Here is a 27,473-nt window from a genome sequence, read left to right as displayed (position 1 = left end):
CCAGTGTGAAGATATCTGTTTAGGCAGTGTAAAGAAATTTGGTCTACAGAAGGAATTCGACATAGATATGCCCATACACAAAATAAGTATTTGAAATTAATCGCAATTACAATATCTAAGGAAATAATTGACAATTAGGATTTTGGTCATTATAGTGCCATTCCAGTCTGCATTTTTATTGATGTGTATTATTTTAATAGTAACGCCCAGCAGTGATTACAGTCTTGTTTGCTCAAGTATGTTTCTGTCAGTGCTTTACAAGTAATGATTCAGATGAACAGATGAAAATGGTTGTGCATGATCTGTGTATGTTATATGTTCTTCACTCACCAGATCGAGTCTTTGTCAGCTACAGCAATGCAGGGATTAAACGGGTGAAATTTCACCACTGATGGCACTCCAGGGTTCCTGTTGATGAATATCTGATCATCTAACCGGGTCACTCCTAAAACCGTAAGAGGAACATACGACAGTGTCGATCAGTTCATTGGCTAGAACTTGGTTAAATAAGTAAAATGTTCAACGTAATGAAATAAAAAGAGTCTTCTGAAGTTTATGAATAAGAATGACAATATTGAACTTCAGTGCCAAACTTATACAGATGACAGGAAAACTACGCATGAAGGAGACTATGGGAACTCAGAGGGAATTGCGGTGTGATTCAACTCATCCAGCTAGACTGAATGAGGGCAGCCCTGCTCTCCGCTTCAGAGGGGAGGATGAAGAGAGAGAGAGAGATGAAAGAAGGAAGATATACGATTGTGAGCAGGATCCTCCACTATGATGCAATTAGTTCTGCGCACTTGTGTGTGTGTGTGCTGGCAATGACGTGCGCATGTTAGCTATTCCGTTTGAGACTGAGCTGACTTCAGACGGGGAGCCAAGCGCACTACTGCCTTAAAAGCTTGGGGCTCTCTCTTTTTCCCACAAACACACAAAAACTACATCATATACTGCAACTGGATCACCCAGTTCCACACCTAAAGTTCAGTGAAGACTGATTATACATAGCATTTATATCCCCTACAGCCCTTTTGTGTAGAGTGAGTGCATCTCTGCTAAAGGCTTAATGTACAACCCCAATTCCGAAAAATTATAATTAAAAAATGTGATTTGTAAATTTTATTCACCCTGTGATATATTGAAAGCACTATAACAACACATTATTCGATGTTTGACCTTATGAACTTAATTGTTTTCTGAAAATATACACTCATGTGTTTCGCTGTCCCATTCTGCATATTGTGGGCCCCTTCGGCATATCATGGGCACCTTCATCATATTGCGGCCCACTCTGGCATACCGTGGCACCGTTTCGCAGCTGGCCCAGCGGGAAACATTCAGGTTCTCCCGATGGATGCTCTGCCTCTGCCCGAGCCCATATCATGATATCCATTAAAGAAGAATGACGGTTTTGAACACAATGAAATCTAAGGGAGATCACGCACATTCAGAAGTGTTTTTTTCAGCAGGACAACGCTAAATCACGTACTGCCCTGATTACAAGTGCATGGCTGCATAAGAAGATTGCTAGATTGGCCTGCCTGCAGTCCTGACCAGTCTCCAGTAGTGATGTATGATCATTCATTCAAATGAATCTTTTAGGATGATTCACGGCAAGTAACCCATTGAGCCGGTTCACAAAATTGAACTGAATCGTACTTGAGTTCCGGGTTGATGATGCAATACACAGCTGAAATATTTACTGGCTACGCAACACGTCGAACGGTCCGACTCAAAAAGAACTGAATGAGCCGGTCCCACTTACTGTCGAAGTTTACTGAGGATTACCATGGACTTGCTAAGTGTTGAGACATTGGCAGTAGCCAAATAAAACATTTACAAACCTACAGATGTTTGTTTGCGTTATATTTAATAAAAAAAGAAAAAATATTTACAAATGAAGGTCCAGAGACTTAAGTAGGCAGTTTTACTCAATTATGTTACTGTAGAGCCGAGGAGGGCGGGGCCGGGCTGGAATGAGACACACCCGGTCCCCAATCAGCCTGATGGGGCGCGCGAGGGATAAAGGCGGCCGGGGACGACAGTTCGAGAGAGAGAGAATTGCAGACAGCTGTACTGTGTGGTTTTAGTTGTGTGTTTTGGTTGTGTTTTTTTTGGTTAATAAATTGTTATTTAAGTTGTCAAGCCGGTTCTCTGATGCGCCGTCGCGTGGTCCTCGATCACTACTCCACCCTCTCAGGCGGACTGCAGCCGCTCCTCCCCGGGCGGACCGGAGTCAGACCTCCGACCCCCAGCGGACAGAACGCCCCTCCGCGTTCCCAGCGTCCCGTGGGGACTCTCCTCCGCCCCTAGCAGCGGCCCTACCACTCCAGGTGGTCGGGGAGTCGCTTCCCTCCTCCCCCCGTGGACGGCGGTCTTCTCTCGACCCCTCCGCGTTCCCGGGGGATGGCAGGGCACTCCTCTGCCCCCAGCAGCGGCTCCCTCGCTCCAGGCGGTCGGGGAGTCCCGTCCCCACTCGCCTCGCGGACGGCGGCCATTCCCCGCGTCCGGGTGGTCAGGCTACTCCGTCCCCCGTCGGACGGCAGCGACGCTCCCCTGGGTGGACGGCAGTGTCGAGGATCCTGCGACAGGAATCGCTCCTCCTTCCCGGGTTTCGGCACCAGTGTAAGGGGGTTTAGAGGAAAGGAGGCGGCGAGAACCGGCTTGACAACTTAATTTATTAACCAAAGAAAACAACCAAAACACACAACTAAAACCACACAACACAGCTGTCTGCAATTCTCTCTCTCTCGAACTGTCGTCCCCGGCCGCCTTTATCCCTTGCGCGCCCCATCAGGCTGATTGGGGATCGGGTGTGTCTCATTCCAGCCCAGCCCCGCCCTCCTCGGCTCTACACTTACTTATACAAATTATTAATTATTAATAATTAGTTCTCTAGTTGTGTTTGTATTTTTTTTTTTTATTGGACTTAATGAATCGTGTAGCTAATTGTGATGGACATTTTCAAGAAATCTGAATTTTCATTAAAGGTGCACTCAGTAACTTTTTGCTCATATCATCTAGGACTTACAGTAACACCTAGTGGTGTGGATGCAACCTCATTCAAAATCAATAGTTTTCAGTTACAGATGCCATTGTAGAAATTCACTATTAACAATCAGCCATGATTCATTTAATTCAAGAGTGAAAGTGTCCAAAGACAAGATGGTTATTGAGATTAGGCGAGTAGTATTCTGCTGGTAATGTGATTCTAAAATGGCAGCCCCCATGAGGGCGCCCTTGCCCCAGGTAGAATAAGACAGCTTTTATAAGGTTAATGATATGACTAGAGTCATTTCATACAAGTGGTCATGATTTTATACATATGCTTCAAAATTACAATTAATTTCTTTAGGAGTAAAACTTTTTTAATGGGGAAAAAAATTACTGAGTGCACCTTTAACTTATGCATCAGCAACAAAATACTCAAACGAAGTTAAAAGCAGATGACTAGTAGCCTGAGAGCGAGTTTGAAACAAGTTGGACTCAAACAGGCTAGGTGGCTCTTAAGACGCCTTTTCTCTGAATCCGACAAACGACAGACTGGAAGTCATTCATTTCCAGTGGAGAGTCACACGGGGGCTGCGTGAGGTTCTGACCGTCTCCGGATGTGACATTTTTGGATCCGATTAGAGCCTCGGCTGCGTTAAAATATTTCAACTCGTGCGACTAGACCGTATGCGACCGCCCGACCGGAAGTGATGTATTTATGCAAAACTATCAGCGCAAAGTGAGAAATAAATATCAATAGATTTTGTCCTAAACTTTTTTCTAAATGCCTGCTACTTCTGTATTTTGGACAATTAATAATGTAGAAGTCAGAAATGATTGTTTACGTTGCAAATATCACAAAAAGATTTTGGAATTACAGTAAATGTGTGATTAAATGTGTACATTTGTCATTTATTTCTGCACATGCAAAACCTACATATTTAAATTAAAATCTATGAATTTCTGATTCATATTTGCTGAATTAGGGTTGTTGTTGCTGTTATCATAATATTAACTATAAAAACAGTAATAATGATAAATAATACTGTTAATAATACATATTGAGTGAATATTAATCCAAAATTTTATTGAATTCATTCATCTGCTCAACAAAATCACACAGAGTAATGTCATTCTGAGGTAAACATCTGGTAGCTTCTCCTTCAAGGAACAAAATCTATTGCGAGCAAAATGACAATTCATAATGACTGCCACTAGAGGGAGAAATATGACAGTCGTATGCGAATGTCGGAGACAGTGAAAACGTGGCTTTACGGCACTTACAAGTTACTTGACCAGTAATTGAACCAAAGAACCTGTTTGAAATGAAAGAATCAAACCTACATGCTGAATCGGATGTCTGAAAAAAAAAAGAAAAGAAAAAAAACATTGAAAGAACTGATAAGTAATTAGCATGTGTGTCAAAGACTTGAACGAGCCTGGGGCGAAATTTAAGTTTCTTTGATGATGAACAATAGTACTGGAAATAAGCTTATGACTAGTTTTATTAAATAACATTTTTATTAAAACATGCAAAAACGTTTCAGTCGAGAGATGTAAATGAATTACTATTGTATATTGTGCATGCAGGTTATATTTTAAGTTGTTATAAGCTGAATCATGGTTTTTGGTGAATTGATTACGACTAGTTTATTCTCTTTATATCCTTTAGACACATAGAACACATCCAAGATGTATTCAATATTTGTCAGTTGTAGGCTATTCGACATGCAGGATCACAGAATGAAACACTGATGACAATAAACACCTTTATTATTAAAACTTAATTGCATAAAAGGTAATGATCAACAATGTGTGTTCACATGTGGCTTTATTTGAATGTTTCAGTGTGAATACCATGACACTGGGATGTTAGAATTATATACTAGTGATGTCATAACTTGACGTAAAAGAAGCGGGGAATGTTTTTATTTATTTATTTTTATTTATTTTTTTTAACCGTTTCACGGGATTGAATCGAACTTCCCATCACTAGTCTCCAATTGAGAATGTGTGGCGCATTATGAAGCACAAAATTCGGCAACAAAGGCCCAGTACAACTGTGCAACTGAAGACCTGCATAATGGATGAATGGGGGAAAATTCCGCTTGCTAAGCTTTACAAACTTGTGTCTTCAGTGCCCAAACACTTCATAAGTGTTATTAGAAGAAATAGTGATGTTACGCATGCAAATCAATTTAAAATGTTTAACATGCAAATTTTTCTTAATCGCGATTAATGCATTTACCAATTTTCACACAAGATTCTGAAATTTATTCAACTCTGTATGAGTTCTAAACACTGGTTGGAATAGGGCGGAATGCCTTTGCAGTGTGTCCAGGGTCATTATCACACTGAAGTAAACAAACAAACAAACAAACAGCAATTCCTTGTTAATGAACAAGTGATGGAGAAAGGACCTCTAACAAAAGAAACCCAGACAAGACTTTGTTAGTAACACTTTTTATCGATTATTGCATAAAAAATAAAACCCAGAATAAACTAAATATATACAGTATATAAAGAATCAACTTTAACCCCCATTATTTTCCCCTCCCCAACCTGTCCTTCAACAAACATCCCTGTGGTCAAAGCCTAAATTACACAATGTGCACACATAAACAAACAAACAAAAACATATTTGAGAAAATCAAAAATATAAAAATCAACAAAGAGAAAAGAAAGAATTCCACAAAGAACAGAATCCACAATTACTACCACAATTTTGTCTCTCTCCACATGGTCCTCACTGAGAGCCTTCCAGAAAGAACAAATACCTGTCCCATTTCTTACCATATGCGTCCAATCTGCCAAGCTGCTTATATGACATCTTTTCAAATGCCACCACCCTGCCCAATTTAGTGAACTATTCTTGAAATGAGGGAGCGCAATTGACTTCCATCCTCTAAGAGTGATCTGTCTGCCAATCATTGCAATAGTTTGGACCAAGCTTTTTGTATATTTGTCACCTACTTTAATAATCGCCCCATCACCCAATATACATAGTCTGGGGCAGAATGAAATTTGAGTATCTAAAACTTCACAGATAAAATTCTGGACTCTTACCCAGAATTCTTGAATCTTTGCCCAGAACCACAGAGCATGGGCTATGTCTCATCCTCCAACTGAGATTGCCAGCAGGTAGGAGTGTCTTTTAAACCAAGCCTAAACAATCTAGAGGGAGTCCAGTAGAAACTATGCAAAATCTTTTTTCATAAAGGTTGGGGTTTTAAAAATTTGGGGTTCAGCCATATGAGGAAACATTTAGGTAAGTATCAAAACTGAACATATGGGAAACCTTCGTCCATACTAAATGTAAGTGTGAAATAATGGGATGTATTTTTACTTCTCTAAGCAGTTTGATAGAAAGACTTTGCAATGGTGAGATTGGAGCAAGGACTGCTTGTTCAAGGGAGGAACCAGGGAGGGGCTCTCTCAGGTGGAAGAGATCAATGGGCCAGGTATCTGAGACTAAAAGCATAACAATACAAATTTTTTGGAGGGAGGCCTAAACCTCCTTTGTCAGTTGATCTATGTAACTTACTGAAATACAACCAAGGTCATTTACCATTCCAAATAAAAGACTTTGATATTCTATCAAATTGTTTAAAATAAGAAAGAGGAATTTCTTGAGGGAGAGACTGTAGAATTTGGGGATACAATTCATTTTTATAACACTGACCTTCCCTGCCATAGGCAAATGTAGTGAAGCCCATCTATCCACATCACTTGAGAACCTTTTCATTAATAGGTCAAAATTAACTAAAACTCTCAAATTTGCTGGAAATAAAATGCCTAAATACCTAATGCCTTGCTTGGGCCATTGAAAGGCACCAGATTGGAAAGCCATGGCAGGGCAATATGCTGTCAGAGCAAAAGCTTCCGATTTAGACCAATTCACCCTGTATCCTGAACATTTTATGGAGGCTAGGCATAGATCTACTAGGGTCGGAGACAAATAATAATATATCATCTGCATAAAGTAGAAGTTTATGCACCACACCTCCTGCTACAATGCCAGGAAAATCATCTTTTTTTTATTTTTTGCAGCCTCTAATGGTTCCAGGGCAAGACAGAACAAAAAAGGGGAGAGTGGACAGCCTTGCTGGGTACCCCTAACAAGAGAAAAAAAAAATCTGAAATGAATCTATTAGTTTGCACTGCCACTAACGGTTGTTTATAAAGTAAATCCACCCAATAAAAGTGTTCCCAAACCCGTAAATTTCCAAAGTCTTAAAAAGATAGTCCCATTCCACCTTATCAAATGCCTTCTCTCCATCAAGTGAGATGGTAGCGATCGGGGTCTGCTCATTCGCTACTGACCACATAATATTTATAAAACGTCTATTATTATCAGAAGAACTATGACCACGAATAAATCCCACTTGATCTATATGTATAATAGATGTAATTACTCTTAATCGATTAGCCAGAATTTTTGACAATATTTTTACATCTAACTGGATCAGGGAAATTTATGATAACTTTTACATTAATTCAGGTCTTTATCTTTTTTAAGAATAAAACTGATCAGGGCTTGCGTCATGGTTGGCGGTAGTTCACCTTTCTTTAATGACTCTGTGTAAACTTCTAATATAAGTGGAGCCAGTTCTGTGACATAAGATCTACAAAATTCTGTAGCAAAACCATCTGGCCCCGGTGCCTTACCTGTTGACAAGGCTTTAATTACCACAACAAGCTCCTCCAAATTAATATCAGAGTCAAGAAAGTCTTTTTGATCACTCGTCAATTTAGAGAGTTCTAATGGCTCTACAAACTTGCTAATATCCTTATCGGTAGACATAGACATGGAGCTATAAAGATCAAAATAGAATTCTTTAAAGGTTTTATTAATATCTGTGGCAGATGTAAATATATTGCCTCCAGAAGACTTCACTGAAGGAATGGTGAAAAAAAAAAACTCTCACAGTTTTATGTATCTGGAAAGAGGTTTCCCTGCTTTGTCCCCCAAACCAAAGTATGTCTGACTTGCCCTGAATATCTAAAACTCTACCTTCTGTGACAAAATAGTATTGTTCCTATACTTTAGCTGAGCCAACTCTCTAAGGCCACTGGATGACATTCGGTGCTTCAGCTCTGTTTCAGCACTTTTAATACTCTTTTCCTATTCTATGAATTTCTGTGATTTGATCTTTTAATTGAATGAGGCATATTGTATGATCTGCCCCCTAAGAACTGCCTTAAGCGCCTCCTATGCCATGGCCACAGAGGACACTGAGGACCAATTCCTTTCTATATAAACATTGACTTCTGTCTTTAACATTTGTTGAAATGCTGGGTCCTATAGAAGGGTTATTAAAGCGCCGTCTATATGATTTTCTTTTCTCTATATGCAGCAAAATCTCTAAACACACCAAAGCATGATCTGAAACTAAAATATTCCCAATTGACCAGTCAGTGGCAGATGGAATACGTGACTTAGATATAAAAAATAAAAAATAAATCGATTCTAGAGTAAACCTTATGAACTGATGAAATAAAGGTGTAGTCTCTCCCAGATGGATTCAGAAGTCTCCAAATGTCTGTAAGACCAAGATTTTTACACATCCTCTGTGTCAACATTGCTCTAAAGGGTCTACACACCTTTGCATCACTATGATCAAGGACTGGTCAATTAAAAGATTGAAGTCTCCACCTAAAACCATATCATGAAGGATCCTAGCTGCTTGTAACTTTCCGTCACGATCTGTAAAAAAGTTCTGATCATCAGTGTTGGACGCATAAATAATAGCCAAAATAAGATTTTGCCCCTGCATTTCAGCCAAAACAATAATGACTCTTCCTAAATTATCTTTGATCTATTTGAGACATTTAAATTGTAAATGCTTACTTATCAATGTGATGACTCCCCTGCTCTTACTCGAACCAGCACTACAAAACACATGCCCACCACATGCCCTGCCAAGTTTTTCAGCTTCCTGTGGAGAAAGGTAAGTATCTTGAAGGAACACTATATCAAATATTTTACTCTTAACATACCACCTTCCTTCTTTTTACAGGGTGCCCCAGCCCATTAACATTCCACGTGGAGAGAGACATTTTACCTATAATAAAGTAATATATTGACATGCAAAAAAAAAAGAAAAATTGTGTATCCAAGGCTAAACTATATAGACCACTATCCAACATTTTTGTAACCATAAAATCCTTAATAACCCACAGAACAGAAAAAAATGCACTTCAACCTTGTGCATAACAGTCCCAACTGGTGTCCAAATCCAAAGGTCCATGCACGCTCACGAGATTTTCTACGACACTATTGCTACCAGATCGCTCAAGTCCAGTGATTTTAACACACACACACACACACACACACACACACACACACACACACACACATATATATATATTTTTTGTTTCCTTTTTTTCTTTTCCCCTTAACATAAACTGTGCCATTAAACTGTACATAAATGTGTTCAGTAAAATAAAAAATAAAAAAATAAAATAGGCTTCAGTTAACAATAACATCGAACCCACAAAGTGAACGAGTGAGCTCAACAGCAAGTCAACAAAGGGAGAGAAAAAAAGAGTCGGGCAGGAGCCAGTGGGCAGACAACAGAACAACAAACTCTCAGGCTGCATCAGTAAAATGCACAATGCGTAGTCTGTATTGTTGATTGAGTGCAGGCAAAATTACCCACTCACACCACTGATTTAATGAAGGCCATAGCTTGTCGTGGGCATGTAAAAGTCTTGCATCCATCCTTGGTGTCAATTCTCCGCTTAGCAGGATAAAGCAGTGTGAAGCTTACCTTCTGTTGGTGCAGTAATTTTTTACACTCTTTGAAACCGTCCCGCTTCACTTGTCGGTCGAGATTTTCATTAGTGCTGCATGAATGTTCGAGATATCCTGACCTACGTCACGAAGCTCGCTGTCACTATCAACTGGACCTCTGCCATCTTGATCCTGCGAGGCGTCCGACGTGTGAGAACGTAAGTGCTTTTTAATGTACCAGTGAATAAGAATAACTGAACACACCTGCATCACTTTTATATGACTACATGATGTATTAATGCATGCTATCTAACAATTAATTAATTGCCTCAGTCATTCAATCATTAGTTGACTGTCATATATAACATATTAATATTATTGAAGTAAAGCACAAATCGAAATAACTTTGCAAAATCTTTGCCTCTCATCATCATTCATGTAGACATGCCCCTCTCAATGTCCCAACTTAGAAACTCGGTTATCATCTAGAATTCCGACTTTCCCACTCACACATACGACTTCACTGGGTCATTCATGTGCTCGGAACTCATAATATTTCTGACTCCACTTGAAGGGCACCTTATTACGTGGCCAGTGCAAATGCTTAAAGCAGAACAAGACGCAGCACTTTTCAAGTGGAGTTCAAAGCTGTGCTTGATGCTCGACGCAAATCATGTGCAGTCCATATCCAAAGTGAACAGCCACAGCCTGCCTGCAGATTATTACTGTGGAGAATGTGGAAGGCTTAAGGAAAGTTAATAAAGCATTATTGCTACATATTGTTCTGTTTGTTTTCTTTCCAAGAAAGTATATGTATTTTGACAGTAAAATAAGTATACAGTATATGGAGTCAAATTTCTGTTCTTTCAACATCTGTGATTAATCACGATTAACTATGAAAAAAATTATGTGATTAATCATGATAAAATGTTTTAATCGACTGACAGCACTGTTGAATTTCGAATTGTATTTTATTGTAATTTTTTTAAATTGAAATTGTGGCTTTTTTGTAGTTTTGCTGTCATCGCAATGAATACTGCAGTTATGCAGTAGGAATAGTAGTTGCTTTACCTCTCTGAGTGATCCGTTGGCTTTGTCTTCGTACTCGAGCATTACGTAAGAATCTCCACTCTCTCTCCTTGCGAACTTGACTCTCCAAATCATGCTCTTCTGGAATCTGAGAGAAAGAAATTCAATACTCAATAAGGGAGCACCTGTGGGTTGCAATGTCTAAAGCTATAAACATATACTTCATACATACACACTTGCACCTGCTTTTAACAGATGAGGAATAAAGAACAACCTCTGGAGAATGTAACTATTAATTCACCAAAAAAAAAAAAAAAAAAAAAAACTATGTGGTTTATGATCTCTCACACTCTATATTCTTTCATACATGTCTCAAGTGCCAAGCTCTCCAGTATCTAAAACTGTGACTGACATTCTTTCTTTCTCTTTTACGGTTTCTTTCACTCAAATTCTGTCTTTCTTTGTGAAAGAATATGAAAACTGCTAATCAAGCTAAAAAGTGTTCAGGCATGCTCACAGAGCTGAAGCCCTACGAGGGGGAACCACGGCTCCAGCTAATTAGACCTGATCGATCCGCTCTCCTAGATAGGAGCTCTGGGGAGAAGGAGATCCAAGGCCACAAGCTCATGTCCAAACTCTTCAAGCAGGGTAAGAAATCACACCGGTCCTGGAGCTCTGGGGCTCCATATCAATCTCTTAATGAGAATCAGTGATTCGTTTTTCTATGAAATCAGTGAGCTTGTGCTTATTGACACTTCTGGGGCTGTGAATATTTCTGAATTAATGGAATCTTCCAGAGATGTTATAATACTCAGTCACATCACCAACATGCACTTCTCACGCCCATCTTTTTAATGCAGCATAGAGTGGTTTCCTAAGCTTTTTGTCTTGGGTATCCCCACAGCCCCATTAGTAAGATTCAAGTTCCCATTCATTGAAATCTGAAATGTGTTCATTTTAACTCATGTTATACTGAATATCATTTTACATTATCATTATTAAACTGCACATTAATGCAGTGATTCCCTAATAAACTAAAAACAATCCATACTGTGGGGCAAAACAGTCTCACCAAGTAGCTTCCTCTCAAACTGAATCAGTCTGAATATTTTATAACTGAATATTTTGTAACAGTAGTAAGTTTGATATTGGTTTGATTGGCTGAGACATTTGATGGGATGAAAATCAAATAAAAAATAAATAAATAAAAGGAGGTTAAAAAAAAATTTACTCATATTTTTCATTAAAATATTATTATAATTATTTTTTGGGTGGGTGTTGGTCTAGTTTGGCTACTTAAATGTGAAGTCTGCTCTCCTATTTTTTTTGCTCCTCATACAGTGCATCCGGAAAGTATTCACCGTGCTTCACTTTTTCCACATTTTGTTATGTTACAGCCTTATTCCAAAATTGATTAAATTCATTATTTTCCTCAAAATTCTACAAACAATACCCCATAATGACAACGTGAAAGAAGTTTGTTTGAAATCCTCGCAAATGTATTAAAAATAAAAAACGAAAAATATCACATGTACATAAGTATTCACAGCCTTTGCCATGACACTCAAAATTGAGCTCAGGTGTATCCTGTTTCAACTGATCATCCTTGAGATGTTTCTACAACTTGATTGGAGTCCACCTGTGGTAAATTCAGTTGATTGGACATGATTTAGAAAGGCACACACCTGTCTATATAAGGTCCCACAGTTAACAGTGCATGTCAGAGCACAAACCAAGCCATGAAGTCCAAGGAATTGTCTGTAGACCTCCGAGACATGATTGTATTGAGGCACAGATTTGGGGAAGGGTACAGAAACATTTCTGCAGCATTGAAGGTCCCAGTGAGCACAGTGGTCTCCATCATCTGTAAATGGAAGAAGTTTGGAACCACCAGGACTCTTCCTAGAGCTGGCCGCCTGGCCAAACTGAGCGATCAGGGGAGAAGGGCCTTAGTCAGGGAGGTGACCAAGAACCCGATGGTCACTCTGACGGAGCTCCAGCATTTCTCTGTGGAGAGAGGAGAACCTTCCAGAAGAACAACCATCTCTGCAGCACTCCACCAATCAGGCCTGTATGGTAGAGTGGCCAGACGGAAGCCACTCCTCAGTAAAAGGCACATGACAGCCCGCCTGGAGTTTGCCAAAAGGCACCTGAAGGACTCTCAGACCATGAGAAACAAAGATTGAACTCTTTGGCCTGAATGGCAAGTGTCATGTCTGGAGGAAACCAGGCACCGCTCATCACCTGGCCAATACCATCCCTACAATGAAGCATGGTGGTGGCAGCATCATGCTGCGGGGATGTTTTTCAGTGGCAGGAACTGGGAGACTAGTCAGGATCGAGGGAAAGATGAATGCAGCAATGCACAGAGACATCCTTGATGAAAACCTGCTCCAGAGCGCTCTGGACCTCAGACTGGGGCGAAGGTTCATCTTCCAACAGGACAACGACCCTAAGCACACAGCCAAGATAACAAAGGAGTGGCTACGTGACAACTCTGTGAATGTCCTTGAGTGGCCCAGCTAGACCCCAGACTTGAACCCGATTGAACATCTCTGGAGAGATCTGAAAATGGCTGTGCACCGATGCTCCCCATCCAACCTGATGGAGCTTGAGAGGTCCTGCAACGAAGAATGGGAGAAACTGCCCAAAAATAGGTGTGCCAAGCTTGTAGCATCATACTCAAAAAGACTTGAGGCTGTAATTGGTGCCAAAGGTGCTTCAACAAAGTACTGAGCAAAGGCTGTGAATACTTATGTACATGTGATTTTTTTTCGTCTTTTATTTTTAATACATTTGCAAAGATTTCAAACAGATTTCTTTCACGTTGTCATTATGGGGTATTGTTTGTAGAATTTTGAGGAAAATAATGAATTTAATCCATTTTGGAATAAGGCTGTAACATAAAATGTGGAAAAAGTGAAGCGCTGTGAATACTTTCCGGATGCACTGTAGGTAAGAGTATCAAATTATTAAGTCAACAACATTAGCGGTGTGTGCCATTTTGCCCCCAAAAGCAGCTATGTTGCCAACTCACAAAAGAAAATAATAATAAAAATAATTAAATCATAAAATATAAAACGTTAACTAGTAAACTACCTGAATGAAAATAAAATATCCAAATTATAGAACCATATATTTACAACTTACACATATGCCAATGGCAAAAGTTAAGATTTATAATCACTAAATTTGTGTGTTAAATGAACCGCAAACTACTTCTGCACCGCGATCACTCTGCACTGTTTTAATTCAAAATTGTGTTTTAATTCACAATGCTGTCACTCATGTACATACCGTTTCAATGATTAGATGTTTGTTACGTGGTTCAGCCCGTTTTAGAGCTTGACCAATCATTATATAGAGAAGCTGGGCTTCCAGGCGGGATAACAATACATTGATTGAAAGCCCACTGTTTAATCAACAATAAGATCATTTCCCTCATGCAAATAGCACTCATGAAACTCCCGTAGACTCCCAGAGAAGCAACAATGAACATTGATCTTTTGCACCACTGAACTCAGTGGGACACGTATCTGCCCATCCCTTTGAAGCCTGGCTTCAATGGGGTTCTATGGGCCACGCGTCTGCAAACTCAGATGGTCATACAGTAATCATGCATATAATATCAACGGGACGAACATTGTGAAAGTGTCGTATGCTATTGCAGTCTCTCCTTACCTAAAATATTTAACTGGGACAACAATTATCTGAACTGTATAGAGATTAAATCCAATTTGATAAACATGTCATTGAACAAGTTTAATGAAATTTAAGTAGAATTAAAGCAATTGCCACTGATATGTACATATGATCTGCTACAAATGTCATGTATTTTGTAAAGATATTTTGATGAAAATATAATGTGAATATATCCATAGTGCAAGTTAATGGGGTCCAACACTTCCCAGCTCCAAAAAAGGAAATAAAGGCAGCATAAAGGTAATCCATGTGGTTATTCCATGTCTTCTAAAGTGCTACGATAGGAGTTGGGTGAGAACAGACCGAAATTTAACTCCTTTTTCACTATAAATCTATGAAGCTCGATTCCGATTCCCTCCAACGTGTGTACATAGGCAAACCAGTGTACAGTGCATGTTACAAGCATGAGGTAGTGTAACTGAGCTTCAAATCATGCTTGCACCTAACACAGAGACGGCAGATGTCAAGATTTATAGTGAAAAAGGAGTACGATATTGGTATGTTCTCACCCAAAACTGATCGCATTGCTTCAGAAGACATGGATTAAACCACATGAGCTGTATGGATTACCTTTAAGCTGCATTTATGACATTTTGGAGCTTGGAAGTGTTGGTCCTCATGGACATGCCTTATATGGATATATTCACATCATCTCTTCATCAAAATATCTTTGCTTGTGTTCCGTAGATAGAAAGTCATAAAAGACAAAGACGACAAATGGAGGAGTAAATGATGACAGAATTATAATTTTTGGGTGAACGATTCCTTTAAAAAAAAATTGCATTTAAATTAACTTTTTTTTTTGTCTTATGACAACCCATACATTTTTATTTTAAATTCGTAATTTCTGTTTTAAAGGTTTAACAAAGCAAAATCTAAATATTTACAAGTACCTTCTTGAGTCTGCTGCCTGCTTAAGTACCACTGATTGCGAATCACTGCTCTAAAGATTTCTCAGTTGGACAAAAAATGTAAATAAAAGTTATTTGATCTTTTTTGCCCATTGTGCACATTTCAAGGTTGGGTCCAGTCTGCCTGCTGTTATGTAAGCTCTCTGAAATACCATGCACAGACATACAGTTATACAGTACAGGTGCATCTCAATAAATTAGAATGTCGTGGAAAAGTTCATTTATTTCAGTAATTCAACTCAAATTGTGAAACTCATGTATTAAATAAATTCAATGCACACAGACTGAAGTAGTTTAAGTCTTTGGTTCTTTTAATTGTGATGATTTTGGCTCACATTTAACAAAAACCCACCAATTCACTATCTCAAAAAATTAGAATACATCATAAGACCAATAAAAAAACATTTTTAGTGAATTGTTGGTCTTCTGGAAAGTATGTTCATTTACTGTATATGTACTCAATACTTGGTAGGGGCTCCTTTTGCTTTTATTACTGCCTCAATTCGGCGTGGCATGGAGGTGATCAGTTTGTGGCACTACTGAGGTGGTATGGAAGCCCAGGTTTCTTTGACAGTGGCCTTCAGCTCATCTGCACTTTTTGGTCTCTTGTTTCTCATTTTCCTCTTGACAAGACTCAGGTCTGGTGAGTTTGCTGGCCAGTCAAGCACACCAACACCATGGTCATTTAACCAACTTTTGGTGCTTTTGGCAGTGTGGGCAGGTGCCAAATCCTGCTGGAAAATGAAATCAGCATCTTTAAAAAGCTGGTCAGCAGAAGGAAGCATGAAGTGCTCCAAAATTTCTTGGTAAACGAGTGCAGTGACTTTGGTTTTCAAAGAACACAATGGACCAACACCAGCAGATGACATTGCACCCCAAATCACCACAGACTGTGGAAACTTAACACTGGACTTCAAGCAACTTGGGCTATGAGCTTCTCCACCCTTCCTCCAGACTCTAGGACCTTGGTTTCCAAATGAAATACAAAACTTGCTCTCATATGAAAAGAGGACTTTGGAACACTGGGCAACAGTCCAGTTCTTCTTCTCCTTAGCCCAGGTAAGACGCCTCTGACGTTGTCTGTGGTTCAGGAGTGGCTTAACAAGAGGAATACGACAACTGTAGCCAAATTCCTTGACACGTCTGTGTGTGGTGGCTCTTGATGCCTTGACCCCAGCCTCAGTCCATTCCTTGTGAAGTTCACCCAAATTCTTGAATCGATTTTGCTTGACAATCATAAGGCTGCGGTTCTCTCGGTTGGTTGTGCATCTTTTTCTTCCACACTTTTTCCTTCCACTCAACTTTCTGTTAACATGCTTGGATACAGCACTCTGTGAACAGCCAGCTTCTTTGGCAATGAATGTTTGTGGCTTACCCTCCTTGTGAAGGGTGTCAATGATTGTCTTCTGGACAACTGTCAGATCAGCAGTCTTCCCCATGATTGTGTAGCCTAGTGAACCAAACTGAGAGACCATTTTGAAGGCTCAGGAAACCTTTGCAGGTGTTTTGAGTTGATTAGCTGATTGGCATGTCACCATATTCTAATTTTTTGAGATAGTGAATTGGTGGGTTTTTGTTAAATGTGAGCCAAAATCATCACAATTAAAAGAACCAAAGACTTAAACTACTTCAGTCTGTGTGCATTGAATTTATTTAATACACGAGTTTCACAATTTGAGTTGAATTACTGAAATAAATGAACTTTTCCACGACATTCTAATTTATTGAGATGCACCTGTATATGCTGTTCTCTGTTGCTTTTTATCATGAAACCCCAACAAAGCTTGCATTCTATAAGGCTGTCCTAAGCTCTTGTGGTCCAATTCTGCACAGCGCCAAACAGAATCAGTCATTGTATTCACACTCTCTTGTCTGGTTTGGCTCAGATCATCACACGCAAAGTGGAAACTGCAGTGAATTGTGGGATGTGCTGAGAAAATGTATGCTCTCCAACAGATCTATATGCATCCTATATGAGAATGTACCTTAACCACTTCCTTCAACACTAAAAAAAAAAGAATATATAATAGCTTTTTTCCTTCAGGCTGTTCATGTTATCATCAAGGACACTTTGTGTTCAGTCACACAACTTAATTTAATGGCAAATGGCTGATAATTTCTGTTTAGTATTTCATTTAAACCTTTATTTTATGTATCTTAGGCTGAGTTTGGTCCTTCCTTGATGTTTTATGTTGTTTTGTCTCCCACACATGATTGATTCTGATCTTGTTCTCCCGCAGTAAACATGAGGTATTTCTCTCAGTGAGCTGCCACAGGCTGTGTGTGTTTCTCACTGATCACACACTAATGGGATGAATTTATACACTCAAACACACACACCACAGTCTATGCTTAAGTACTGACAAAATAAAAACTCTGAAGTGTAGATACTGACTCTCATTTGTACATTTTAGTGATAAATATCAAAAAATAGTTAAAAATAGTTAAAAGACATCCTCACAAAAATGGAATGCAGCGGTACCATGGTACAGTATGGTACTAGATGGTAATAATATGATACTGACATATACAGTATGTAGTACCATGTTAAAATATCATATTATTAACCATTACATTAATTATTCTTAATATTAATATATTTCTGTACAACAGTATTTACATAAAAACGCTGTACATGTTCAACAAACATAATATTACCATGGTACTTTTTTGGTAGTTCTCTTTGACTGAACACACTGATCATCCCCAAAAATGATTTCACATACACAGTGGAAAAAGCCCTAGAGTAAAATTGGGGGTTGAAGAAGACACACACAAAAACACACATTATTAAATATTGGTTTTATGGGATAGCACTCGGAATACTGCAGCAGCAGTAGTTTGATGTGTGTGGGAGAGGTTCTCCTCTGGGACAATGAAGATTGGCAGCTACGCTGTTGGCTGGGAACAAGCAGAAAGAATTTTCTCCTCTTTTTGAAAGAAAGAAAAACAGGAGATGGTCATCGCCATGGCAACAGAAAAACTAGTCTAATTTTATTGGGTCACTCAATCTCACCTTGATGTTACTATTTTTTTTAGAAGCTCACCTTGTGGTAAAAAACCTTACCAGCACACAGTCCTTCAAAACCCCAAGTGCGTCATTCTTAAATTCTCAAATACTACTTTAATGAAATCGACTGTAATTTTAGTTTAATAAGAGTTTATTGGCATAGTCTCTCAACCAGTTTAGTTCAAGGCTTCAAGTGTTGCTGTTGAAGTGTGTCTGAGTGTTTGTCTGTCTAGAGATGGAGAGGTAGACATGTCTAACCAAATTATCCAGACAGCAGGATCTTGTAATGTTCAGGTCTCGAATTCCTTCTCCAGGTGCACTTAAGCTCATAAGAGTACTTGATCGTTCAGAAAGAGCTGAGAAAACCTCTTATAATGACCAGCCTTCACTATCTCCATTTACAGCACTCTGATTTCCTTTTTTCCCCTATCTATCCTTCAGGGTTTGTGCAATCCCAGAATGCAATGTGAAGAGCAAAATGAAAAAAAATTCAACTATAGATATATTTCTAAATACAACACACTATACTTAAAAATGCAATCCAATATTCAATCCAATATTTTATGCAATATTTGTGTGTACTTAAGTGTTAGTACAGCAACATGCAAAAGTCAAACTCAATTGCAATATATTATGAGTTGAGTCTCACTTGCACTTCGTGTGAGGAGTGCTATTTATGTGGCATGTGGAGTTACTTTCTATGTAGAGCGTTCCAAAGTAGTCTAGTACACGTTTACATTTCGGTTAAGAATCTGGTTTAGGAGGCTGCTACCTTTTAAGGAAATTGTCAGCATTTTTTTGCTGCTTCATCATGTTCACAAAACTACATTGAAACAATGTGTATTGTGAAAAACTCTAAACAAAAATACTGGTTTTAGAACAGAGACACTGTTTGTGTCATAATGAGCTCATAAGACCACACATAAACACAAACAGTACAATACCACTGAGACACTTCATCACATTCACATCAATAAACTTTAATTCAGCAGATTATTTTTGGAAAAATTAAGAGTGTGGTCCAATTCCCCCATGTCTAATCCATTTACTAATATCAATAGTAATTTAACTGCCAAATCAACACATTTATATCATCCTAATTAGATCTTAAGTAATGATTTAAAATCAGTTAATTAAATTAATTATTTTGCTGTAGATAAAGTGAATTAGCACTGACCCCTGCAGCACTCACCTTCATGACGGGCTGAGCGAAGTATTTTGCGCTCCAGTCGCACAGACCAGTCTGCAAAGTCGCACTGATGAAGCTCCTGTGAGCGGCCGTCTCGTCTCCATCCTCAGCAGTCTGAGACACACACATATAGACACAGACAGACACACAGACACACACAAATGACTACAGATGGACAGTTCAATAAAATATAAACATGAAGCATTTCTGCTGTTTTAAGCAGAAAAGGAAAAACATTTTTTTTTTGATATTCTGCTGCTGTTCTGGTACACAACTGACAAATAACTTTTACAAATTACACAAAATGTATCATAACTAATTACACTATCCTGCTGGGACACTGTTCTTGGAGTGCTCTGATTGCTACAACTTCACAAAGTTGCTCAAAACTACTAACTACAGCTGGTCTGCACTTGGTGGCCATCTTGTTCACTTCTGTCTGACCACACTGTTGTTCTAGTCAAAAGTACCGGTACTTCGGTACCAAGTTCATATATAATAATAATAATAAAAAGACGTAAGGATACCAGTCTTTTTAAAGTACTGGAGGTACAGAGTATCGACTCAGTTCGACACCCATGTGCTGTCTGACTGACAGGCAGCTTTTTATGAATGCTCAAATGCGTAGAGCGAGTGCTCTTTAAAGAAAGCTCGCATCTCAGGGTTAATATGATAATAAACACTGCACGCATGAGCGGTCAAATGTGCTTCATAGTCAAAATGTCCTGAGAGGTATTAATGTAAACACAGTCAGTTATACAATATGTCTGCATGAATGAAAACAGATGGAAGAAAAATAAATCTGTTAGACCTTGGAGTGTAAATGCAGCTTAATAGATCTGTCACTGCCTTATGTTGTTAATATTAATCAAGCAACAATACTGAAAACAAAGAGAAAACTACTTACTGCTCTTAATGTATTTAACAGTTTTTTTATTACTATGTTCTTAGTTTACTTTATATTTAGTTCTTTATTATTATGACTGTTCTCTAGGGATGCACTGATCCGATACTTGGATTGGTATCGGCTTCGATACTGAAGATTTTAACCGGATTGGGTATCGGTCCGACGAGCCCGATCCAAATCCTATACTGTGTGTTATAGTAGTTACTGTGAAGCTCCAAAAATGACATAAAAGAACAATTAAAATAGTACAAATGACTCATGCATTTTAATCAAAGTCTCCTGAAAGCAAACGAGAGTTATTGATGAATGTGGAAATGCGGAAACACGTCCGAATGGTTAAATATGCTTCATGGTCAATACCTGTCCCGCAACTGATTAGCATAAACAGTTGCTTATGTCTTAACTGAATGCAAACAGGTGTAACAAAAATCAGGTATGTGTTAAAATATCGTATCTGAGCATAAGATTTTGCGGTGCAAATGCACCAATGCAGCCTCATAGATCTGCCTCTGTCTCTATTATGTTGTTAATTCTAATCAAACAAAAATATTTAAAATAAATCCACTGACTGCTCTTTATTTATTTGTAATTATTAGCCTACTATGTTCTTAGTTTACTTAACACTCAGGCTACTTCTTTATGACCATGACTATTTACCTGAATAATTGTGAAGCAGTGTATACTTAATTGAGAAATACTAGGGCAACATGCCATGTTTTTAATATGTTTAATATTTTTATTTAATATTTACATTAATATTTAAATAACATTTTTAAATAAATGAGTGTGTTCAATAGCATATTACTCATTTTTAGTGTGGTACTGAATTTAAAAATTTCAAGAATTGTGAAATTTCACTGGTATGGTATCAACACAAATTTTGGTATTTTAATATTTACTGTACATGCTCAGGTGGAAAAGGTTCTGCCCAATAGAAATAAGATTTGCTCAGTACTCAGTTACTGACTGCTCAGATTTTAGTACTGTGACAATCATACACTGATCCCAGAGGCCCCAAAAACACGTTTCCTAAAATACCATTTAACATGCCAAATAAACTGCAGAGTCGGAAAGCAAATACATGTGGGAAACTACATTCACTGCTGTACCTGATCAGGGCCCTTATCAAACATTTTCCTGGTGCGTGGAAACTGCTGCGAGTGGGGTGCCTGTCCGCCTAAAGTGGGTGTGTATGCAGGGCGAGTGGGTGGCCCTTCCCGGGTGGGCGGTTTGGGCACCTCATTGGTGAAACTGGAGCTGGAGGCACCAGGCATTGGTGGAGAACCGCTGGAGGGAGATGAAGAGCGTTTGGATCTGTGGGAAGCACTACAACACCAACAAGCAGGGCCACAACACAAAGATTAATGCGCTGCAAAAGAACAGGGCCAGCATGAGCTGCAATGCTGCATGTTAAAACAAAATCAACAGCAGTTGCCAAGCACAGCCAATATACATTTTAATATTAAAAATAGCAGGATGCTGGTTAAAAAATGCAAAGAACATTAAAATAATAGGGAGATCAAGCCATTCCTCTGTGGTGCTTTAAGCCGTAATTTTGTAAAATCATTCCAGGCCTTTGAATGTTATTAGGGCTGATTTTAAATGAATTAAATGCATGTTTATGTGTGTATGCATAACTCACCCTGCCTGATGTATGAGTGTTCCCTTGCTGGTGGGGCTGGCGGGAGCTGATTGGGTGAGTGATCCTGAGTCCAGAATCCTTTGTGTGCGAGCATTCATGGTGGCCTGATAGTAAAGCAGTGATAGAAGTTTGATGTGTTATGACCTTTCTATGAAAACAATGATGGCTCTAAAGGTGGAAACTCTACAATGTCACATGGGCCTTACTGAATCAAACACAGCAATAAAGGAAACTCTGAATTACAAACCTAATTTCGCCTGCCACCAGCAGTAAGACTGATGAGCTATTCAAAACAAGTTTGATAGTTTAGTATAATATGTCAAATATGTCTATGCAGAGATGACTATAAGTAAGCATTTGTAGGTTGATTTTAGCGGCTTGACCCTCTGATGCAGCAACATTGACTCAATCAATGGTGTGAGTTTGGGACGCGACTATAAGTTTGTTCGACCAACAGCAGATGTATTTGTGAAAACTGTTTCAAAACAATGTTTATTTTTTCAGTGCTGTTTGGTGGTGCTAGCGGTGCAGAAATTACACACTTTTGCTTTAAAAATGGCAAATCATCTTAAAGCCACAAATAAAGTGGCTTCCAAAACTATTTTTAGAAACTTAAGCCACATTAAAAAATGTTATGAATGTCTTTGCAATATGTAACAAAATATCAAACCAAGAGGCATTATTTTAAATATAGCAAAAACACACTTTTCAAAGAAATAAAATAAATAAATAAATACAATTATCAAAAAAGAAGTTTATTAGGTTTCAAATGATAAAATAGATACAGTACACTAATGTTATGAACTACAAATGTGGTTACTCTGCTAGGACACATGTAAAAACCTGAGGGGAGCTGACTTCATTCATTCACTAGAAATTACCTAGGGACCCACTTAGGTTAAAAGTAATTGGCCAAATAATTAAAGCCAAAAAAATTCAGGTAAGTGAAGTTTGAGAAAGGTCTAGCAGCATTTGTTTGCACATGCCACTGGGTTGGATATTTTATAACTAATGCAATGACATTCATATTTTAAGTATGACTTAAGTGTCCAAAACTGTCCAAACACTGTAAATGCATGTCTGATTAAGCTGCATTTTCTGACCCCAGAAAAAAAAGCAAAAGCAAAACTCTCTCAAAACTCTAATCACAGTCTAAAAGTGTAGAAGTCCTACGAGAACTGCACTGTTTACAAATACACAAGAAGTTGACTTATCTGCTTCATCTAAATCTAGTTAACAACCCCATTCTCTCATCACCATCTGGAGAGATGGGGTAATCTAATTTTTATGCTAATACCTGCTGAGGAGAGAGTGAGAGAAATATTCATCATCATTGAGTATACTGGAATGAGTTACTGTGTGTTCGGGCTGCAGATCAAACATGAAAAGCTTGTGTTTGTGTCCCACAGATTCATTAATTTAAAATAGAAAAACAAACATGAATTTGGAGAGAGAAAAGACGTGATGCTGATTACTTAGACATAAACAATAATAATCAGTGAGAAGGACTGGTGGGGGGGGTATACATACAGTAGATCTGGACATAAACATCAATTACCAAATGTTTCTATTACAAAATTAAAAAAAATATATTTACCTTGAAAGATAAGCTCAAACAAATGAGCTCAGTCAGCATCAGACATCAGCACAGTGTGAGACAAACTCATTTAATATTGTGAGAACTGTGGTCAGGACACAATCCTATTATTTAAAACCTCCATAAAAGAGAGACTCTAGCTCTTTTCCAAAACCTAGTGAAATCTCTCTGCCTACTGCCAACACAGGTAGCTACCTTATAAGTCAGCATCCTAACAATCATCAAACTTAATAAATGACCAATTTGGAACGCTGTATATTTGCAACAATTCCATGTACCAATTCTCAGAACTCAGAAAAAAAACAACATACAAAGCACACACAGATATTGGGTAAAATTAGGGGTGGGCGATATGACCAAAATCTTATATCATGATATGAGTAATTGTATATCACAATAACGATATATATCATGATGTAGTACATTTTTGGGAAAAAAACCCATAAAAATCGGCTTTTGTATTAAATAACCATATTGTAATGTCTATTTTTGGGTAATTCTTTCAGTGAAGTAAACACTTTCAAATATTTCCTCTTATATAATTTTATTTTTATTTGGAGCTTGACAATAGTCAAAATAAAAAAAATGCAAAGCGCATCTTTTGGCTTTCATAATATTCTTTTGGGTGCTTCATTTTGAGGTAAAACAAACTGCTTTTATTACGAGTGATTTTCGTTGTGCGAGACAACACACTGCTCTGTGTTGGGTTTTGTGAACCTACACCACAGATGTGGCACCTGTTTTAATAACAAGCTGCTCTTTATTTTCTTGTCTTGTTGGGGAGTTGTCTTTCTCAGGGTTTTCCTTGGGTCAAAAATGATTGAGTAGCGTGCATGATCCCGCTCTGCGTTCTTCAGTAAATATCAGGAAGCATGCTGGACTCACGTGACTTTGCGTGCTCCAGAAATAGCACATGCGATGCTCACATGAAACACAGATGTGTGCGTGAGATGAGAAGCATATTAAGCGCTTATGAAATGGCGAACACGAGATGTCATTGAATTTGCTTGGGCGGTCGACAAATTTTTTTTGAATGCCATAAAAACCCTGTCTATGTTTCTTAAATTCTCTCAGTATCACGTGAAGACCTGCCCACTGATAGATAAGTCCATGCTGCGCACATGAATAATTACATATCGCAATATACACGATATAGCAAAATCTCTGTCGATTGACACTTTATATTATGCATTGGGAGCACCCATAATGCCTAAAAATGGTGCCTCTGTAGGCAGCTCACAAGGCTTAGGAAAAGAGCAAACATATCTCCCGTTTTGTACTTATGTGATTTGCGTAAGCGTTGTCATTTCATAGTTTACAACATTTATTTTTCACCCAAATCTAATTTTATCTCTTGGATTATTTAAATCCAAGAACTGGAAGATAAATATCTAAGCAGAGGCATCTCAGTGGCGTTAGGGGTGGAGTAACATTAAACAGCACTATGCTTGCACAGTGTAAATAATTAAAGACAGAAATGCATAAGTTCCCATTTGGTGCTCATCTGGGATTTGGTTTTGATAAACTTAAATCAGTGTAAACATGAAAAATCAGATCCTAGATCAGTCCACTTACAAAAATATTAATTGAAAGCAATTCTGCATCCCAATTCAAAAACTATCTGTCCTAAATAGTATGCATGATCAATTTACATTTAGTTTGTCCCAAATCATACTACATAGAAAATATGCAAAAGTTGACAGAATGATATACTGTTTCTGTTTCGGATTTTAAAGTGTGAATCTGAGCATGATTTTTCAAGCTAATATTAACCACAACCACTGTTTAATGGAATAGAATTTATTTGTGGCGGTTTCCAATTTTTCAGTTGTAAAAAATGCAAGGAATGCAAATCCAAAGCTGCCAGTGGAGTTTATAAATGTATAAAACTTAGTGTTAAGATATAATGAAATAAGGAGATGAGTGTGTGTGTGATTGTGTGTTTTAAATTGACTCAGCAGGCATTTCTGAGTATCACTGCACAAATTCCAGCGTGACAAATTGGCAATCATCCTTACCTGCTGCTCGGGAAGTTAAGAAAGGTCAAAGACAAAACAAATTGAGTCTGATTATTGCATTTACTGCATGACCGTCTGCTCAAACAACCTCCAAAAGTTCTGCAGTCAGTTTAACATCGAAGTCATGTTCTCATCTCCTTATGAAAAAATGTATATATTAAAAAAAAATTAATAAAATTTAAGTGTAACTTTTCAATGTTAAAATTAGGGCTGCCAATTTAACAAATTCATTTAGTGTGGCTAATTTTATAAAAAATAATGCGTTAAAAAATTAAAGCAATTAATCATGCCCCAAACTCGTACATAATAAGAAACGTTAAAAGTTCTGTAATTAAGAGTTCAGCCTTGATGTACCACCGTTTGGTGACACTAGAGGCATAGAAATTTAAGACTTCACCTTAAGGGTTAAACGTAGAGGACATTCTTAGTTGTTAGGCTGAAGTATGAAAACAGCTGATGTAAATGTGATGCAAGCAGAATCAGTAGAATGTCTGATACTTTGTCAGGAGACAAACTTTGAACTCTGTAACAGAGGATTGTACTGACACTTTTAAAGCTTCAAAAACACAGCCCAGCATGGTAGAGAATAGAGAAGAAGATGAGAAGAAGAGTTTTAGTAAAAGCATTATAGTGAATTAGTTGTCTGCAGTGATTGCATGTTTCCCCAAAGTCTCTGGGTGTTCTGCTTACGCTGGAATGTGTCAGAATAGAAGTGCTTTCCGGAAATTAAAAACACCTGCACGTCTGTCTCTAAAGTGATATGATGATGACAAATCTACTGATTAGTGAAGACTCACACATTTGAAAATTACATTTGAAGCCACATCTGAGGTGATGCATATGGCACAGTCAAAAAAGTAGACTTGCAGAGTATATAATGATAACAAATTTAGTTGTAGAGGAAATTCTTTCAAATTCACCACCTCAAAAGAATGACTGAGCAAAACGTGTGGTCAAGCATTTCCTGCAACTCTATTCACAGCCACAGCTAAATCAACAGTGCCACAGCACATAAATTATATTTTACTTGAATTCTAATGATTAAGAAAAATTTGTGATCTTAAGAGATAATCAAGAAAATATTTAGTAACTATGATGCTACAGTAAGTCTGACGAAACCACAGTTAAGACTTATATTTGCGGAAAATAATAATTGGACATTTATAAACTAATTTAATGCTTTCAACTGATCCACAATTTTGATTCTTTCCACCGAACACAGAAATGGAGGCATAAGATTTTGGGATATCAAAGGCAGCAAAGGACACATCTACACTGCCTGTAAAAAAATGATCAGATGAAGGCATCTCAGTAGACAGGAATTTATGGCAATGTTGAATTCGAACATGCCTTGATGCCTTTCTACCTCCGTTTACAGTCTGCGGAGGCAGCGTTTTTCAGCTGTCAGATGCAGCCAATGTCTTCGCTGGCTGCAACAAACATACAGCATGACTTCTGTAGTCCTCTTCATGAACATTACTCTAGTTCTTGTAATAAATCATTCAAAAAAGATTGACAAAATCAAATGTTATTGGTTTGAATCAGTCTGATGGTAGGGTGGAAGGAGGGGGGCAAAAACAGAAATATTGGTGTGGTCACATCAAGCACACTCGCGCACAACCACAGAGACATTGATCTGTTCTGGCTTTATGTAGGAGAGTTGAAATTATGGAAACCATTTCGCAGTGCAGCATATAGAAGATGAACAGTCTGTGAGTGGAATGAGTATAGCGCTCTT

The 27,473-nt window shown here is 38.2% G+C and overlaps 1 protein-coding gene across 5 annotated transcripts in view; it reads right to left on the bottom strand.

Annotated features, from left to right (window-relative positions):
- The window catches only part of rptor (regulatory associated protein of MTOR, complex 1), a 389,387-nt gene that overhangs the window by 28,142 nt on the left and 333,772 nt on the right, over window positions 1-27,473 (bottom strand). For 3 of the 5 annotated variants that reach the window (XM_051712022.1, XM_051712021.1, XM_051712025.1), the window contains 5 exons: window positions 22,121-22,224; window positions 21,588-21,804; window positions 19,575-19,685; window positions 10,802-10,907; window positions 331-445 (listed from right to left, as the gene is read on the bottom strand). In XM_051712022.1, the coding sequence (XP_051567982.1) occupies window positions 331-445; window positions 10,802-10,907; window positions 19,575-19,685; window positions 21,588-21,804; window positions 22,121-22,224 (653 nt within the window). The remainder of the gene's footprint in view (window positions 1-330; window positions 446-10,801; window positions 10,908-19,574; window positions 19,686-21,587; window positions 21,805-22,120; window positions 22,225-27,473) is intronic. The other 2 variants (XM_051712024.1, XM_051712026.1) reach the window with 1 other exon arrangement.

Source organism: Myxocyprinus asiaticus, chromosome 12 (assembly GCF_019703515.2).
Source record: "Myxocyprinus asiaticus isolate MX2 ecotype Aquarium Trade chromosome 12, UBuf_Myxa_2, whole genome shotgun sequence".
In the NCBI taxonomy this organism is placed as follows: Eukaryota; Metazoa; Chordata; class Actinopteri; order Cypriniformes; family Catostomidae; genus Myxocyprinus; species Myxocyprinus asiaticus.
Note: the sequence above shows the minus strand (reverse complement) of the source record. Positions and strands in the feature narration are given on the sequence as shown.